At 38.0% G+C, this 18,519-nt stretch overlaps 1 protein-coding gene across 8 annotated transcripts in view; it reads left to right on the forward strand.

Moving 5' to 3' along the window:
- Positions 1-18,519, forward strand: part of GPBP1L1 (GC-rich promoter binding protein 1 like 1) — a 29,531-nt gene that overhangs the window by 3,456 nt on the left and 7,556 nt on the right. For all 8 annotated transcript variants that reach the window (XM_081488617.1, XM_081488620.1, XM_081488623.1 and 5 more), the window contains 3 exons: positions 90-376; positions 12,255-12,327; positions 13,429-13,622. In XM_081488617.1, coding sequence (XP_081344743.1) covers positions 90-376; positions 12,255-12,327; positions 13,429-13,622 — 554 coding nt within the window. The remainder of the gene's footprint in view (positions 1-89; positions 377-12,254; positions 12,328-13,428; positions 13,623-18,519) is intronic.

Here is an 18,519-nt window from a genome sequence, read left to right on the forward strand (position 1 = left end):
TAAATTAGATCAGGAAGCATATGGCCCACTTGTTTCTTAATTTCCAGAAAGCAAACATGCTAATGTGTTACTTTTCCTTACTTTTTCAGATTCTTGGCACCAGCCCTCCCTGTTCCGCCATGATTCTGTGGACTCTGGTGTCTCTAAGGGAGCATATGCTGGAATCACAGGGAACCTATCTGGTTGGCATGGCTCTTCACGAGGTCATGATGGCATGAGCCAGCGTAGTGGGGGTGGCACAGGAAACCATCGCCATTGGAATGGCAGCTTCCACTCCCGGAAAGGCTGTGCCTTTCAGGAAAAGCCACCTACAGATATTAGGGAAGAGAAGAAAGAAGATAAGGTGGAAAAGTTGCAGTTTGAAGAGGAAGACTTTGTAAGTATAAAGGTTTAGTTCTGCAATTAAAATCTAAAATGATTCTTATATATTAAACCCTGTTAATAATGAGAACATTTGAGGAAATACATAAAAGGGAGTCCTACATTTAGACTTTTATTGTTTTTAGGAAGGAGTTGATTAGTATAAAGATGACCAAAATTCCTGTATAATTTTTAGCAAATCTTAATATTTTTTCATCTTTACGCCTTTGGAACTTGAAAGAAATCCTGAGTTTTCTTTAAGTTTTATAAGATTCAATATTCAAATATTTATGGAAAACTGTTAAATTGTCTTTCTCCAACTATCATAAGAGGGATTTTTTTCCTCTGATTTTGCTTGCTTATATAAACAGTTGTGGTAAGTTTAGAAACACGCAGTTAGGAATATTTTAACTGTTGCCTATATATGCTACTGTGTGTTGAATTATATGCCTTTTGACCTCTAAGCCAAAAGTAGTTTTTGTGCACCTTAAAAAATTTAATAATGTATTTTGTTTAACCAAATATATCCAAATTATTATTATTTTAACCTGTCGTCATTATCTTCAAATTACCAAGATAATTTACATTCTTTGTTATACTAGGTCTGCAAAATTCTTGGTGTGTTTTATAATTGTACTACATCTTAATATAGATAACACATTCCAAGTGCCCAGAATCTACCTGTGACGAGTAGCAAAATCCTATTGGTGCAGCTCGTTATTTTTAAGTAGCACATTAGATAAGCTAGTCATTTTTATGACACCCATTTCATGTTATCAGCCAACTAAAGAGTAAAATTTAGGCATTCAGCCCCTCCATCCTAAGTCTAGCAAATGATCTGGGGGCTCTTAATTTAAATGTTACTTATTGATATTCCTATCTCAAGGTGCCCATCCTTTAAAACTTTATTCATGGAAAAGTCTATAATACATCAATACATTAAGTTTTTGACCAGAATGTCTTAAGTACTCAATAGTCCAAAATGACTACACTAAATTATAACTTTATTTATTCAATAAATAAGCAAATTCAAACAAGACCAGTGGTAGTGATTAGGAAACAAAATCTCTCTTGCTCATCACACTTTGAGAACTTGATGAAATACTCATCAAACCAGCAGCAACAACAAAAAAAGTTGAATGGTATTCCTATTATAAAATGGATTTCGTTTTGTAATTTTCACACAATTAAATGAACCAACTGTAGTTATAATTTCTATTGTAGCTGAATGTTTATCTAAAATACATATTATGACCACAGTCAGCTGAGCACATGGAAAACAAGATCTCTTAGTAGTTTAAGTTTCTTGTGTGCTTTAGTTTAAAAAAAAGATAATGAGAAATGAGAATTGGTGTGGGGTAAGGTGGAAGTTACTTAGAGTACCTTTTAAAATGGTACTATACTACTGATTGGCATAGTTTGATAAGGTCTATTATCTGTTCTGTGGCTTTTCCAGTGAGAAATGAATTGACATCGGAAAGAAATGTTTAAGGCAGTGTTATCTTCACCTACTAAGTCATATCATACCTGAACAAGGTCAATAAGGGCAGGTTTATTTTGTGTTTACATTGTTATGGCATATTCTAAGTGTACATTAAAGTATGGGGAAAATGGTCTAGTACACTCATAACCTAGCTTTGTGAAAACTGGCATTTTGCCCAGTATGCTCCAGACCATTCTTTTACAAATGAGGGAAGATATTATAGGTACAGTTAAAGCTTCCCTAACCATATTCTCCTCTTTCCCCTAAAGGTAATCACCGTTTTTATTTCAGTGTTTTTCCCATCATGTATGTTTTTTTACTGTTAGGTTGGTGCAAAAGTAATTGTGGTTTCAGGCTGAATTTTAAATCATTATAACCAGGCTCAAACATCTTTGTTAACCAAAATAGGAACCATTACAGTGAACACATTTTTGTCAATGAGAAGTAAGTTTGTTTATTCCTATAGCATAAAAATCCATGCTTTGGGATTTGACGGACTCTTGGAAAGTATTTTCTGCCTCCCGCTAGTTGTGGAAAGCATTTTCCTTGCAAAAAGTTGTCAAGATGCTTGAAGGAAGTGTTAGTTGGTTGGCAAGAGAGCGGGTGAATATGGTGGATGAGGTCAAATTTCATACACCAATTCGTTCAGTTTTTGAAGCATTGGTTGTGCGATGTGTGGTCGGGCATCGCCATGCAGAATTGGGCCTTTTCTGTTGACCAATGCTTGCCACAGGTGTTGCAGTTTTCGGTGCATCTCAGTGATTTGCTGGGCATACTTTTCAGATGCAGTGGTTTCGCTGGGGTTCAGAAAGCTGTAATGGATCCGACCAGCAGTGGACCACCAAACAGTGACCATAACCTCTTTTTTTTTTGGTGTAACTTTGGCTTTGGGAGGTGCTTTGGAGCTGCTTCTCAGGCCAACCACTGAGCTGGTCATTGCCAGTTACACTATAAAATCCACTTTTTGTCACACATCACAATCTGATCAAGAAATTGTTCATTTTCCTTGTGTAGAATAAAAGAAGATGACACTTCAAAGCAGTTTTTTTAATTTACAGTCAGCTCATGAGGCACACACTTACTGAGTTTTTTCACCTTTCCAATTTGTTTTAAATGCTGAATGACTGTAGAATGGTCAGTGTTGAGTTCTTCAGCAACTTCTCGTGTAGGAGCAGCAGCTTCGATGACTGCTCTCAATTGGTCGTTGTCAACTTCCACTACAGCTGGCCACTATACGCCTCATCTTCAAGGTTCTCATCTCCTTTACAAAACTTCTTGAACAACCACTGCACTATATGTTCGTTAGCAGTTCCTGGGCCAAATGCGTTGTTAATGTTGCGAGTTGTCTCCACTGCTTTACGACCCATTTTGAACTCGAATAAGAAAATCACTCATATTTGCTTTTTGTCTAACATCATTTCACATTTCTGTAGTCTAAAATAAACATAAAAAGCAAGTAATAACTCATTAGCAAAAAACCATAGAGAGATATGCACATTAAAATAATGTATATAACATTACCACATTTATTTAAGAATATGTTCCATTATCAAAACAGCACAGTTCAGCAGTGCAAAATCACAGTTACTTTTGTACCAACTCCATATATGAATGTATCCAAAACCATGGCATTGTAACTAGAGAAGAAAGAGTGAAAAATAAGATTTCTACAAAAATTAAAATAAAAAAATAAGACTTCTATTCAAAGGGAATTAGTGAATAATAAGTAATTGGTTTGAAAAGAAAAAACAGGAGGAGCAGAATTGGAGGGTAGAAGATAAAGAGGTCTTACTACCAAAGAGATGGGTGAGGTAAATTAGAGGTATGCCTTTGGAAACAGAGGTGGTAGTTGAACTTTATGAATGGACAGAATCATCCAAGGAAAGTAATATATTCAGGGAGGAGGTATGTGGAATAGCAATAAGGGGGATTAAGAAGTGATTAGTTGAAAAAGAATGGGGTATATCAAGAAAGAATGAAATTTCTTTTCTTTTTTTTAAATGGCCATGCTGTACAGCATGCAGGATCCTAGTTCCCAAACCAGGGATCTAACCTGCGCCCCCTGTAGTAATAATGTCTCTTAACCACTGGACTGCCAGAAAAGTCTGGCACATGTTTTTAAACGGTAGCTGTTAGTAAATGTGGGTGAGAGCTTTGTTCCTAACAGTTTGATACTACTTTCCAAGGATAAGAGAATGAATCGATGATGCATGGTACACTGTTCCTTGAAGAAGAAGGAGCCAGGTGTGAGGGTAGTCTTGCAGGATTTAGGCTTTAATGTGTGTGGAATCTGAGAGTAAGAAATTTGTCGCAAGAAGGGATTCTGAGAAGGTACAACAGTGTAGCCATAGGTTTGAGTCTTACCAAATTCTCCAGTAAAAGCAGAGCTCCCTTTAATGTCAGGAGCAGTATTAGCATGTGTACTCTCACTACTTATATTTAGCATTGTACTGGAGATCCTAGCAAGTGCAGTAAGGCAAGAGAAAGAAATAAAATGCATATAAATTAACAGAAAGAAAGAAAAGTTTCTATTCAAGAGTGACATGATAGCTTCAATAAATCCTAAAGGACTCTAAAGAATTAACAAAGTTTTAGGCTACAGCATTTTTTTTTGTCAGTTGTATTTTTATATACAGTTGACCCTTGAACAACATGATGTTCATGAATTCGAGCTTGCATGTCCACTTGTACGGAGATTTTTTCAGTAGTATATACTGCAGTTGCAGTATATGATCTGCAGTTGATTGAATCCACAGATCAGAACTCAACAGCTTATATATATACAGAGGGCTTTTTACAAAATTGCAAAAAACCTTTGAAACTGCTTAGGAATAAATTTAACAGAAGATGTGAGAGACATTAATACTGAACCACAGAATATTGCCAAGGGAAATTAAAGATCTAAATAAGAGATACATTTTGAATGGAAGGCTTTGAATTGGAAGATTCAACATAGGACATCAGTTCTATGGACTGTACAATCCCAGCAAGCGTGCTTTCTTATATTGAAATAAAAAGACCCAAAATATCTAAAACAATCTTGAAAAAGAGTAGTCGGAGGATTTATACTCGCTAACATGAAGACTTTGTATAATGTGACAGTAATCAAGATAATATGACATTATTGTGAATATAGATTGATAGTAGGGCAGAATAGAGAGCCCAGAAATAAACCTTCATTAATATGTTCCTCTGATTTTCAGCAGAGGTACCAAAGCAAGCCAGTCAGTGGAGAAAGAAATGTTTTTAACAAATTGTTCTGAAACTGTGTATCTATCTGTATATAGGTATAGATGCTGCGTGTGTGTGTGTGCTTAGTCGCTTAGTCGTATCTGACTCTTTGAGATCCCGTGGACTGTAGCCTGCCAGGCTCCTCTGTCCATGGGATTCTCTAGGCAAGAATACTGGATTGAGTTGCCATGCCCTTCTCCAGGGGATCTTCCCTACCCAGACATCAAACCCAGGTCTCCCACATTGTAGGTGGATTCTTTACCGTCCAAGCTACTAGGGAAATCCAAGAATACTGGAGTGGGTAGCCTATCCCTTCTCCAGGGGACCTTCCCAACCCAGGAATCAAACTGGGGTCTCCTGCATTGTAGGCGGATTCTTTACCAGGGTAGCTTCCCTGATGGCTTCCCCATCTATACCTATACTTTCTCTTAGGTATAGATGGGGCTTCCCTGCTGACTCAGTTGGTAAAGAATCTGCCTGCAATGCAGGAGACCCGGGTTTGATCCCTGGGTAGGGAAGATCCCCTGGAGAAAGGGAATGGCAACCCACTCCAGTATTCTTGCCTGGAGAATTTCATGAACAGAGGAGCCTGGGGAGCTACAGTCCATGGGGTCGCAAAGAGTTGGACACAACTGAGCAACTAACACACACACACACACACACACACAGGTATGGATATATATCTTCTCTGCTCCTATCACCTAGCATACAAAAAATGAATTTGAGACGGATTATAGACCTGTGGTAAGGCCTGAAGTGAAGAAAACTTAGGAGAATATCTGTCTCACATAGGGGATTTAAAAAAAAAAAATTTCTTTGGACCTAGAAAGCAGTAACCATAAAGGAAAACATTGATAAATTGGGCTTCATCAAAACTTAGGACTTCTGCTTATCTCACAGACTCAGAGAAAATATTTGCAGAACATAGATTTGAAAAGGGGCCTGTGCCCATAATATGAGTAACTCCTACAAATCAGCATTTTAAAAATATAAACAAGATTTGAACAAATGATTCACAAGGAAGATATATGAATGGCCAATAGGCACATGAAAAAATGGTCAGTGTCATTAGTCATAAAGGAAGTGTGGAAATTTAAATTAAGACCACTATGAGATATTGCTGTACACCCTCCAGACTGGCTAATATTTAAAAGTCTGGAAGCACTAAATTTGGTGACATTTTTGAGTACTTGGAGCTCTCATGTAGGTGGGAAAAGAAATATCTGGCAGTTTCTTATAAAACTAAACATAAATCTGATGACCTAGTACTTGCACTTCTGTGTATTTACTAAAGAGAAATGGAAGTCTGTGTACATTTATTGTAATTTTTTTCATAATGCAGAACTGGAAACTTCTTTTTTTTTTGGTGACCATGCCACGTGACCTGTAAGGATCTTAATTCCCCACCCAGGGATTGAACCCAGGCCCTCAGTAGTGAAAGCATGGAGTCTTAACCACCAGACTTCCAGAGAATTCCCAGCAAACAATTTAAATGTAGAAACAGGAATAGAAAAATTGTGGTGTAATCATGTAATGGACTACTTAATACTGGGCTGTGCTCTTTGCAACCCCATGGACTGTAGACTGCCAAGGTCCTGTGTCCATAGAATTTTTCAGGCAAGAATACTGCAGTGGGTTGCCATTTCCTGCTCCAAGGGATCTTCCCAACCCAATCTCTTGTGTCTCCTGCACTAGCAGATGGGTTCTTAATGGACTACTTATTCAGTAATAAAAAAAAGAATGACTGGTTAAAACATGACAAATCTCAGTGAAGCTTTACACAATAGAGTACATACTGCATGATTCCATCTATATGACATTCCAGAACAGCCTTCCCAGGTATGTCATTAGTAAAAAATCTGCCTGCCAAGCAGGAGACATGAGACTCTAAATGCATGATGTATAGGAATTCTTTGTATTACTTTTAAGTCTGAAATTACAGGATTGAAGAGCCAGAAACTACATGGACGTCATCTACAACAAAATAAGGTGAGGTATCACAGCATAGGGGCAAATCACTAAAAGCTATAAAACTTGAGTGATAATTAGGTATTAGCATTTGTGCAGGAAAAACTGAAGGAAATAATAGGGCATCGAACAACCCCAGGATTTTCATAAGAGCCAGGAATTGTTCTGGAAAGCTTAGAGAACATTTGAGAACAGCAGCTAGAAATTAGGAGTGGTTTTCCATATCCCCAAAACTAGTAAATACAGAGGTGTTTTGGGATAAGGTTTGAAGGGTCTAAGTGGATCAATTAGGAGAGAGAAATCTTTGAGTAATTTGAAGAAAGAAAGTTAATATAAAGAACAAGATGGGGTAATGAGTGATTGGCTAGTAAGAAATAAAGAGAACTCTAAATAATATAAAGAATACAGAGTTCTGGGATTTCCCTAGTGGTCCAGTGGTCACAAGTCTGCTTTGCAGTGCAGTGCAGGGGATGCAAATTCGTTCCCTGATTGGGGAACTAAGATCCCACATGCTGCAGAACAACTAAGCCTAAGCCTGAGTGCCACAACTAGACAGCCTACACTCTGCAACTAAAGTCCATGCATGGCAGGCAACAAAAGATCTGGCATGATGCAGTGAAGATCCTACATGCCACAGCTAAGACCTAATGCAGGCAAATAAATAAATATGTTTTAAAAATATATAGAATTCTAAGGAATTCTGTATCGAATTAGCAGATACAAGGAGCTGCCACTAACCCTAGGGCTAAGATGGAGTGCCCAAGAGTGCTGTGTTGCCCCATCACCACTCCCAAGATTGAGATAGAGACCTTGGTGGAAGGGCTTAGCTGTGGTTCACTGAATGGCAGAGCAGTTGGTAAGCTGCTTCTTTAGGGAACACACTGGAAAGATGCCTGTTAGAGTACCTCATAAAGCTGTTCATAGGAGATGTCAATGCTATAAAACCACTGGAGTCAGCACTCACTTGCACTTTAGAACCTGGCTTAGAGCAGGAGCAGGGTGCTGCAGGAGTCTGCTGAGGAAGCACACAGGAACAAGGAGTAAAAGTCTCCTTGCTGTCTACTGACAAAATTACCATGCCAGCAAATTAACAAAGGGAGTTTTTTTAAGTGCCCAGATAAATTTACATAGAGCAAGCAGAAAGGATGACTGGAACCAAGAGGCAATAAAATGATAACCAGCACAGAGTTTTATCCCTTTTAATCATAACTAGCCAGTGCTCCCTTCCGAAACAAAGCCCCTCACTGAGAACAAAACTGTTGGAAATAGAATCCAGACTGAGCTGCAGAGACAGACAGTAGAGACAAAGAGAAGGAAAGGTTCATATAAAAGGCATGGGGAGGGGGTGGTGAGTTAGGATATCAAAGAAAGTATGCCGTAGTCCTTTTGAGCACTCCATGAAAACAACAGAAGAGAGAGCTATAAAGAGCAATATTGGAAAGCTATCTTGATCCACATTCACAAAAATTGATCACATAAAAATGGAACAACATGAAAGGATCAAGATAATAAAGAACAGAATAACATTTCTATAGACAGTGCGAAGTACACATGCAAGATGTGCACAATAAAGATAGGAACCATAACCTGCTATTTTAAAATTTGAGTAAATGGTAAAAGAAGAACATAACCAGAAAAATTCACAGTGCTAGAACTTGGGAAAGAAACAATAAAAGAGTTCAGAAAAATGAAGACTAAACAAGAAGGAGCACAAGACAATAAACAGTAGTGTTTTCCAAGAATTAAAAGATAAAGGAAACTTTAAATGAAGCTGAAACAAATAGATTGAAATTTAAAATTGAAAAAGATGCAGTAATTTGACAAAAAAAAAATCCAAAAGCTCTCCCTTCAAAAAAAAAGAATAACAATGAAAAACGTAAGTGCTAAAAAGTGTAATTCAAGAATAATTTCATGAAATACAGTAAGACTTGAAACTACAAATTGAAAGGACAGCCAGACCAATCATCCTTTGTATATTGAGACATAAAGAATAAGTGACTTAGAAAAAAATGAGATACACTTTGACAACAAAGCTTTATAACCCAAGTCAGTGAATCAACTGGATACTCAAAGAAATGTGAGCCAAGCATTTTATAGTCTGTCACACTTACCTTCATTTATAAAGGTCACAAACAGTGTGTAAGAACATTTTATTAATCATATTATTGATGTTGATATTGTTATCTGAGATTATTGTAATATGGGATAAAGTAACTGAATGTCATATTCTGTATTTTGTGTCCTTGAAAATCAGAGGTATAAGAAAGGAAATACAGATAGAAAATAGAAGATGTTTAGTAAAAAGCCCAAGGCCCTCAATTTGAATTGGAAATATCACTAAGCCATGAGGTATTTCATCTTTCAAAATGTGTGTATATGCACATGTTTGTGCATTTCCAGGCTCTGTCCACTAAAAAGTACTGAACACAATGACCAGTACCATAACAATGTCCCTAGTGCCCAAATCGTGGTCTTGAAATGCCATTTCTGGACAGGATATTTATACGATAAGCTTGGAATGTTTTGTTATACTACATGGCAAAGAAATAAAGACAGCTAGGCTTGTATTAAAAGGATTCAGAAGCCAAACTGAAGAAGTTCCCACTGGCCAAACATGGGATGTTTCGTGCATCAATTAAGGGTAATAATTTCAAGTGTTTAATTTACATTGTTGTTTAGTCACTAAGTCATATCCAACTCTTTTTGCAACCCCATGTACTGTAGCCTGCCAGACTTCCCTGTCCGTGGGATTTCCCAGGCAAGGATACTGGAGTGGGTTGCCATTTCCTTCTCCAGGGGATCTTCCGGACCCAGGGATCAAACCCACATCTCCTGCATTGGCAGGCGGATTCTTTACCACTGAGCCACCAGGGAAGCCCTTAAATAACATTAAATATGATTAAAGCTGTAAGTTCACAATGATACCCCACCCTAGAAACAAGCATGTATTCTATCTTTTCCATATGAATTCTACCACTGAATTGTGGAAGTATATATACTAGCTTATAAAGAAAGGTTGATAAAATTAGATCATTGTATTGCAGCTTATAGTGAGTTAATAGTTTCAGGTTATGAGCATCAGTGTCTGCAAACATCTCAAAAACAGAAGCACAGCCAGACATTAGGTGTCTCCTAAGGAGAAAAAACCAGCAAGTAGTTGCCAAAATAAAAACGGGCAAGAGGATCCTATAGCCTCTAGAACCGACTACCAATTTATAGGAAAAGCAGAGATACAAGATATTTTTCAGATAACTTAGAGATTAAGAGATGTTTTTTGGAGACAAATATTTAGAGAGGGAAGAAGTGTTTTTTGGTTTTGTTTTCTATTTAACGAGGCCTATAAAATGTTTCTAGTTTGGCTGATGATGTTCTATTAAACTGAGTGGTGATTACAAGAACTTTTTGCCCACTTGTTTTATGCAGTCTTCTGGGTCTGTTATATTTTACTATTTTAAAAAATTAGTAGAAAGGGATCAAAGATACCAACTAAATAGGTCAGTGTTTCCAAGACCCCTAGATAGAATATGAAGAATACAGGCCTATTTAAAACAAATAAGAATATACAGCCTTTTTCTATGTAAATTCCTTCTGCCCATACTATGCCACCCAGAAGAGTGTATTTACCTGCCCCTTTTCTGTCACAGATCTGTCCATTTGTATACTGAGTTAATAGTTCAGATTGTGTCTGTGCTTGTTTTATGCTAGTCTGTCTCCTCTTGACAGACTGAAAATAACATACCTGCTGGGGCCCCACTCCTGGAGATTTTGATTCAGAGACTCTGTGGTCAAGTCTGAGCATCTGTCTCTCTTGTTTGTTTGTTTAACGTCTCATGGTCATTTGTACTCAAAGGCCATTTTCCTACTCTGTACCAGATTGTAAAGTTGAGGTTTGAACACCAATGTCATCCTCAAACTCCCTATACAGTTCATTATTGAGTCTGTTCCTCTTAACACTTCTTGATCCTTCCTGTCACCTCTTCCTCTACTCGTGTCACCTTCATAGTTTTCTGGACTATGAAATTGATCTCCTAATAGTCTCCTAGTTGATACTTAAAAGCCATGAAATACATCCTTAAGCTGCTACCAGACTTGTAAACTAATGATAGGATCATGTTAACTCTTCATGAGAGATGGATCCCCATCCCTAAAGAATAAGATTCAGTTCAGTTCAGTCGCTCAGTCATGTCCTACTCTTTGTGACCCCATGAATTGCAGCATGCCAGGCCTCTCTGTCCATCACCAACTCCTGGAGTCTACCCAAACCCATGTCCATAGAGTTGGTGATGCCATCCAACCATCTCATCCTCTGTCGTCCCCTTCTCCTCCTGCCCCCAGTAAGATTGAATAAGATTCAACCTGCCTTAAAAACTGTTCCACAATCTGCCACTTTCCTATTTTGCCAGACATCTCTTTCCCCAAAGAAAGGTCCTCTCATTCCCTAGCACTGATGTTGAACTGTGTGCAGATCTCTGATATTTGATTCTTTTTCGTGTTTTTCATGCCTTGGTGTTCATTGAGCATTCTGTTCCTGGAATCACCCATTTTCCAGCCTTGGAGTTCATCATTAAGGACTCCTCTAATGAAACTTTTTCTGATAGAACTTCTCTTTCTAGTAGAATTGACTATTCCTTCCTTAGTACTCCTTCCCTAATGTGAATGTTTATCATAGCACCTATAACCTTTTATTGTACTTTTGGCTGCAAGTTTATCTTTGTAGGAAGACTGTGTCCCTTGTGGAGATAAGGATTCTTCTTACTTGCCTTTGTAAATTCCTAGCACAGTCCCTAGCACATGATGTGCCTCTGCCCTAAAGCAGTCTTATTAAAAATGCTATGGATATTACACATTTCACTGACCAGACTGTGCTCTTTAAATCTGAGAAAAGTGATCTGCTTTCTTGTTCATTCAGCTTTATCCTTAGTTGGGATATATGTCCTATAGAAAGATGAGAATTTGCACAGTGTGTGTTTTTTTTTAATTTTTAATCCTCTTATATTAAAGGAAATGAAAGCCACAAGAGCCTGAGATTAATATAAGACCTATTGATTGGCATTTCAAGATCATCTGTTTGTTTGTTAATTCTGAATATAGTGTTAAATAAGTGCTGCTGATAAATAGTTATTTGATAGGCTCCATGGTGAAGGCTACTTTGCAAAAAGTGCTGAAATGATTAGCTTTCTGTATCAACTATTAATATACCCTTTTTTCCTAGCCTTCTTTGAATCCAGAAGCTGGCAAACAGAATCAGCCATGCAGACCTATTGGGACCCCTTCTGGAGTGTGGGGTAGGTAGATTTGCCATTTTAAAGGCAAAACTTTAAATTTATCTTAGCAGGGAGGGGAGAAAATTTTCTTTATTTCTTTTTTTGTTTGTTTCTTTATCTCTGGTTTCTCATCTCATCCATTTGCATATGGTAACTAACACCTATTAACTGTTACTCTGCCTCCGTCCCCGCCCCCCCCCCAATACCACTGGGATGAAAAGATGGTGGAGTCAGAATAAAGACAATTGAGAGCTTGTAGAACCCTGCATTTGAAAGCAGATTTTAAGCAAAATGGATTCTAAAGTATTCTTTGATAGGCTATATAATACCACATCCTAGAGAACATTTTGTTCAGCCACATTCTGTTTGCTGACTGTGGTGGTGATGTCTTTGTTTTTGGCAATTATGAATAATGATTGTTGTGTGGGTAGGGGGAAACCTATAAATACACACATTTATATGTATATGTTGGGAATAACTAGCTTTATAAAAAGTTATTAGACAAATCAGTATATTTCAAACCAAACCTGATCCTGTGGCATTGGGATGTTTGGCATTTACAAATTGTACTCCGCTAGTTCCTGTATTATTCAGTAGCCAGGCATCTTATTAGGAAGACTTTAGTGTATCTAAATACTGGGTTTGGATTCTGAGTTGCAGGATTAAGGGCAGTTGCTGTACCACTTCCCCTTTGTTAATGAATAGCTTTGCTCCAGTTCGCCTCATCAGAAGGTCCATAGCAGACTCCTTTTTCCAGTTTTCTCTACTCTCTCTATTCTCATGCTGACAGGAGTTGCTACCCTTGGATATATTCTTGTTTGGTATATGCCTAAGTGATCACACCACACGTGAGACATGTTATACGCCTGAAAGATTGCTGACATCTTCGGGCTTTTTGGTTGAGTATGAATTTAGAATCAAATGTTTGACATACTGCCTTTTTTCTTACGGTTCCTGAGTAGTGTCACTTTTGAGAATATCTATGAAGTGCACACCAGGAAATGTTTGTCACTTAGTCACAACTCTTAGCTCTTCGTTGAAAGTGAGGTCTTCATTTGAACTATGCTGTGTGTTAACCAAAAGGTTTGACATTCTTTTGCTCTCCACTGTTGTGTTTCACAGAAAACCCACCTAGTGCCAAGCAACCCTCCAAAATGCTAGTCATCAAAAAAGTTTCCAAAGAAGATCCTGCTGCTGCCTTCTCTGCTGCATTCACCTCACCAGGATCTCACCATGCAAATGGAAACAAATCGTCAACCATGGTTCCAAGTGTCTATAAGAACCTGGTTCCTAAGCCTGTACCACCTCCATCCAAGGTATGATTTAGAATCAGTTTCAGAACCTTATACAGCAGAGGTGGGAGAATAAATAAGAATTTAGTAAATGTGTTTTTTCCTGTTGAGTCACTCACCAGATATTCATTTGGTACCATTAACTTATATGTATAGTATTTTACTCTGTCTCCAAACTCTCTACTGCTGCCAACTACATGTTTAGTAGGCCTCTCATACTCTAGCTTCATCTTATAAACCTGCTTCTCTTGATTTGCTGTTTTCATTAATAATATCAACATTTATCTTTCAGTCAGCTGAATACCATGGCTGCTGCTTCCTTCCTCTTCCTCACTCATTCCCCTATACCAAGCAGTTACAAAGTCTCTGTCAATTTTTTCCTCTATGATATCCTACATCTTTGTCATCTCACATTTATTAATTCAGTGTACCCTTCTATTGCCTCATCTCTCTGTATTTATCTTCCACTGAACTGTCAGAATGGTTATCCTAAAGCAGTCTGAATATATCACATCCTTTCCCATTAAGTCCCTTTAGTGATCCCATACCATCAGTATAGCAGGGGTTGGATAACTTGGGGCTCCCCTGGTGGCAGACGTAAAGAATCTGCCTGCTATGCAGGAGACCCAGGTTTGTTCCCTTGGTGGAGAAGATACCCTGGAGAAGAGAATAGCAACCCACTCTAGTATTTTTGCCTGGCGAATTCCATGGACAGAGAAGCCTGGCAGGCTAAACTTTATCTGTAAAGGGCCAGATAATTCATGCTTTAGGCTTTGTTGTTCACATAATGACATATGACCTTTTGGTAACATACTCTTTTTTTTCCATCCCTTTAAAGATGAAAAAAAAACCACCCAAAAAACATTATTAGCTTATGGGTCATATAAAAATAGGCCTCAAGCCAGTTTTGGCCCATGGGTCATAGCTTAGCAACCACTGATGTTATAATACAATGTCCAGACTCCTTAGCACTGGCATGTATAATTCTATATAGCCTAAGCCCAATCTGTCTTTTATATTTTACTGCCCATTCTTTCTCTTACCTAGGAGATTTTCCTTCATGTTTATGTCATCCTCTCTGTGAATCCTTTTCTATCACGTACATCTAAAGATCTAATTAAGCCTTGTAGCTGATTGAATAGCACTCTGTCTCTAATCATGATATTCACTACATCTGTTTCTTGGTGTAATCTCCTTAAGGGCTTCAGGTCTTTTTCATGTTTGTATCCCTAGCATTCTCAGAAAAGCACACAATAATTGCTTGAATAAATTCTAGCCACTGTAAGGAAACAAAGTTTACTGTGTTATTGAGAGAAAATACTAGTGAGCATTAATTCACTTTTCTTTGTGCACCAACACTTGTTTAGGCTTCCCTGGTGGCTCAGTGGTAAAGAATCTGTCTGCCAGTGCAGGAGACGTGGGTTCAATCCTTGGGTCCGGAAGATCCCTTGGAGGAGGAAATGGCAATCCCCTCCAGTATTCTTGCCTGGGAAATGACATGGACAGAGGAGCCTAGTGATACAGTCCATAGGGAGTCACAAAGTCGGACACGACTGAGACTCAAAATACTTGTTTTGTGCTTAAGAGCAACACAAAGAAGTACATCATTGGTCCTGAGGCTCCATGAGCTGAAAGTCTAGTTGGGATAACAAGATACAACAGTATAAGGTCATATGATTGTATACGAAATAAAATAACAAATCCTAGAAACAAATCTTAAACAGATTTGGAAAAACTAAATTAAAACACTATTTACATTGTTCAGAGGAGCACGATCAGCTTAGACTATAACCATCGAGGGAAATTTTACTGAAAAAGTGTAATTTGAACGGATTTTTAGAGGATAGTCAAGATACAGGAAAAAGTCTGGAAAGTACTACAGATTAGAAGAGGTGGTTAAGTAAAATGTCTTGAAAATAGAAAACAGTGGGCACATTTGAGGGATAATGAATGAACCATTCTAATATATCAGAACTGATTGATGGCCATTATCCTAGTGATAATGAAGCTTCTCAGGGTAGAGAAGATCACCAAGGGAAAGAGGACAGAAGAAAAGTAAAGAATAGGGAAATAAGACTCGGGGAAATACTTATTATTTAATAAATATTAGGAAAATAACAACATAGTTAATAGGATTAAGAAATTGTACTCAGACATAGAAAAAATGGTATGCGATCACAAATCTGCGAGGGTGAGTTTAAGATACCAGCCAGGGTTGTCAGCATTTGTCAGTTGCTGCTGACAAGGGCAATAACTGAAAAAAGGGGGTTTCGACCTTAGCAGTTAGAAAAGTTTTGGTGACTCTGAGTTGAGAGTAGTGTAAGGCTGTAAAACAAGATTTCAGAGGATTCTGTAGTTATGGGGGGTTGGAAATGAAGGTAGTGGCACGTTTGAAACTTGACAGTCAAAGGAAACAATAGAGGTGCTAGAAAAGTTAAGTGAAAGGATGAAGAAAATCTGTAGGAAGAAGCCTGTGGGGACAACTTTAAATTTACTTGAAAGGTCATTAAAGGAACATGACCCAAGAAGAATACACTGATTGACAAGTGGAGTTATTTTTAAAAGGGGTTTAGAATATTTATTTCCTTTGATACAGAAGGGAAAGAACGTGAATTCAGTCAAGAGAGCAACTCCTATAAAGAAAGAACCTAGCATGAAAATTAACAGCAGGACTTTCGAGTAGGCAGATGACACTTAACTCCTTCTTTATAATACGACCTTGAACAAGTTTCTAATGTTCTGAACCTCAACTTCATCATATAAAATGAAAGTAGTAGTGCCTGTCTTTTAAGGGTTTTTCATAAGTGCTACTTCATTGGGAATATCTGCAAACATTATGTTAGACTGTAGAAGAAGAATAAAAAAATAAGTGAGACAATGTCATAGCCTCAGGGGTCTCAAATCTTCTGTGGGAGAAAACGTGACAAGGAGTAAAGTCATAACACACAGCTTAAGATCATTTTAGCCCTGTTGTGGAGAATTGAGTTGAGAAAAGATGAAGATAGGAAAACCAGTGTAAAGTCTGCTGTTAACTGCCTTTGCAAAAGGTAGTAAAGCCTGAACAGAAATGTAATGCAAGTGAACAGAGAAGAGGGGTGGTGATGGCACACAGAAGCAAATTAGAGGAAGAAAACAGGACACTGAGCATTCTTCCCCCGGAAACTGGGATAACTGGAACCATTTCACTGAAGTTAGAGAAGAAAGAACACAGAGTTTTCAGGATAAAGTTGATGTGAGTGGTTCTGGGACTCTTGAATGTAGGATACTAGGGGGAGAGAAGATGACTAATAGGCAGATGTGGATGTATCCATTCATTCATTTTCTCTATGTGTTTAACAGTTATTAAACATTAAGTATCTGTGTATTTAAAAGCTGTATGTCACTAGAGGCACAAAAATAATCTCAAAGGGTTTATTTTGAGATATAGTGAAGAGACAAATATAAAAAATAATTGTACTGCCTTCCTGGAGAGGGTCCTCATGAGTCTTTACAGACAAGGTCATATTTGAATTAGGTTTTGAAGTGACAAAGAAAGGAAGAACTACCATTTGTTGACACCTTACTATGTTCGAGGACATTCACTAGGCCTTTTACATAAAATATTTACTTTAATCCTAGGATGTAGAAAGTTATGTAATGTGAGGTTGAATACAGAGTTCCAAAGAATAGCAAGGAGAGATAAGAAAGCCTTCCTCAGTGATCAGTGCAAAGAAATAGAGGAAAACAATAGGATGGGAAAGACTAGAGATCTCTTCAAGAAAATTAGAGATACCAAGGGAACATTTCATGCAAAGATGGGCTCAATAAAGGACAGAAATGGTATGGACCTAACAGAAGCAGAAGATATTAAGAAGAGGTGGCAAGAATACACAGAAGAACTGTACAAAAAAGATCTTCATGACCCAGATAACCATGATGGTATGATCACTCACCTAAGACATCCTGGAATGCAAAGTCAAGTGGGCCTTAGGAAGCATCGCTATGAACAAAGCTAGTGGAGGTGGTGGAATTCCAGTTGAGCTATTTCAAATCGTAAAAAAAATTGTGGAGTCAGGATTCTTCAACTAGATTTGTCTGACTTCAGTTAGGGCTGTTTATACTGCCCCAGAATACTTCCCATCTTGATGAAGGATAAAAAAGAAAGAGGAAGATGAGAATTCTGGTTTTGGAGTCAGACTTCGTGCCATTCTAAGTACTTGGAATATAGTATTGGCAGGTCCTAAGTAGTCAACAAACTAGTTTTAAAACAGTAGGCGTTTGTTAGGGAGCAAGTAGGTGAGGCATTGCAGGCAGAGGAACTGTGTGTTACCCAAAAAAACGGGGGGGGGGCAAAACATGCCATGTTTGGAAAAAGACAAGTGGTTAAGTATGGATGGCAGGTAGTTAGGAAATGGTGGGACTTGAAGACTAAAGTGATGAAGGTCTTTATAAAAACTCAGGGGAGAGTTTAGGGGTCACATTGTCAGCTACATGATTTTAACAACTTAAATGATTAGACAATTACAAATAACTTGTTTTTCTAATTAAGTTCACCTGGGAACAGATTGCAGTTGGCAACTACTGAGTATGCCTACACCCACTGAAAAGACTGAAAGGAATTATGAGGTGAGAAGAGAATGAAGGATCAGGGAATTGAGAAAGGAAATACTAGAGTGGGTAGCCATTTCCTTCTCCAGGGGATCTTCCCAACCCAGGGATCAAACCCAGGTCTCCCGCACTGCAGGTAGACTCTTCACCATCTGAGCCACCAAGGAAGCCCAAAAAAGGGAAAAGAGTTCAGAAAAGATAGGTAAAGTGCAATCTCTCATTTCTACAATAAAGCTGGCTTTTGAATGTAATATGAAGACAAAATTTTTGCTTACTCATTGAAAGAGCTGTTTTATTAAAATGGGGATAGAAGTGTGTGTTACAGGGAATTAAA

Source organism: Giraffa tippelskirchi, chromosome 5 (genome assembly GCF_054371585.1).
Source record: "Giraffa tippelskirchi isolate mGirTip1 chromosome 5, T2T-mGirTip1v1.2.pri, whole genome shotgun sequence".
NCBI lineage: Eukaryota > Metazoa > Chordata > Mammalia > Artiodactyla > Giraffidae > Giraffa > Giraffa tippelskirchi.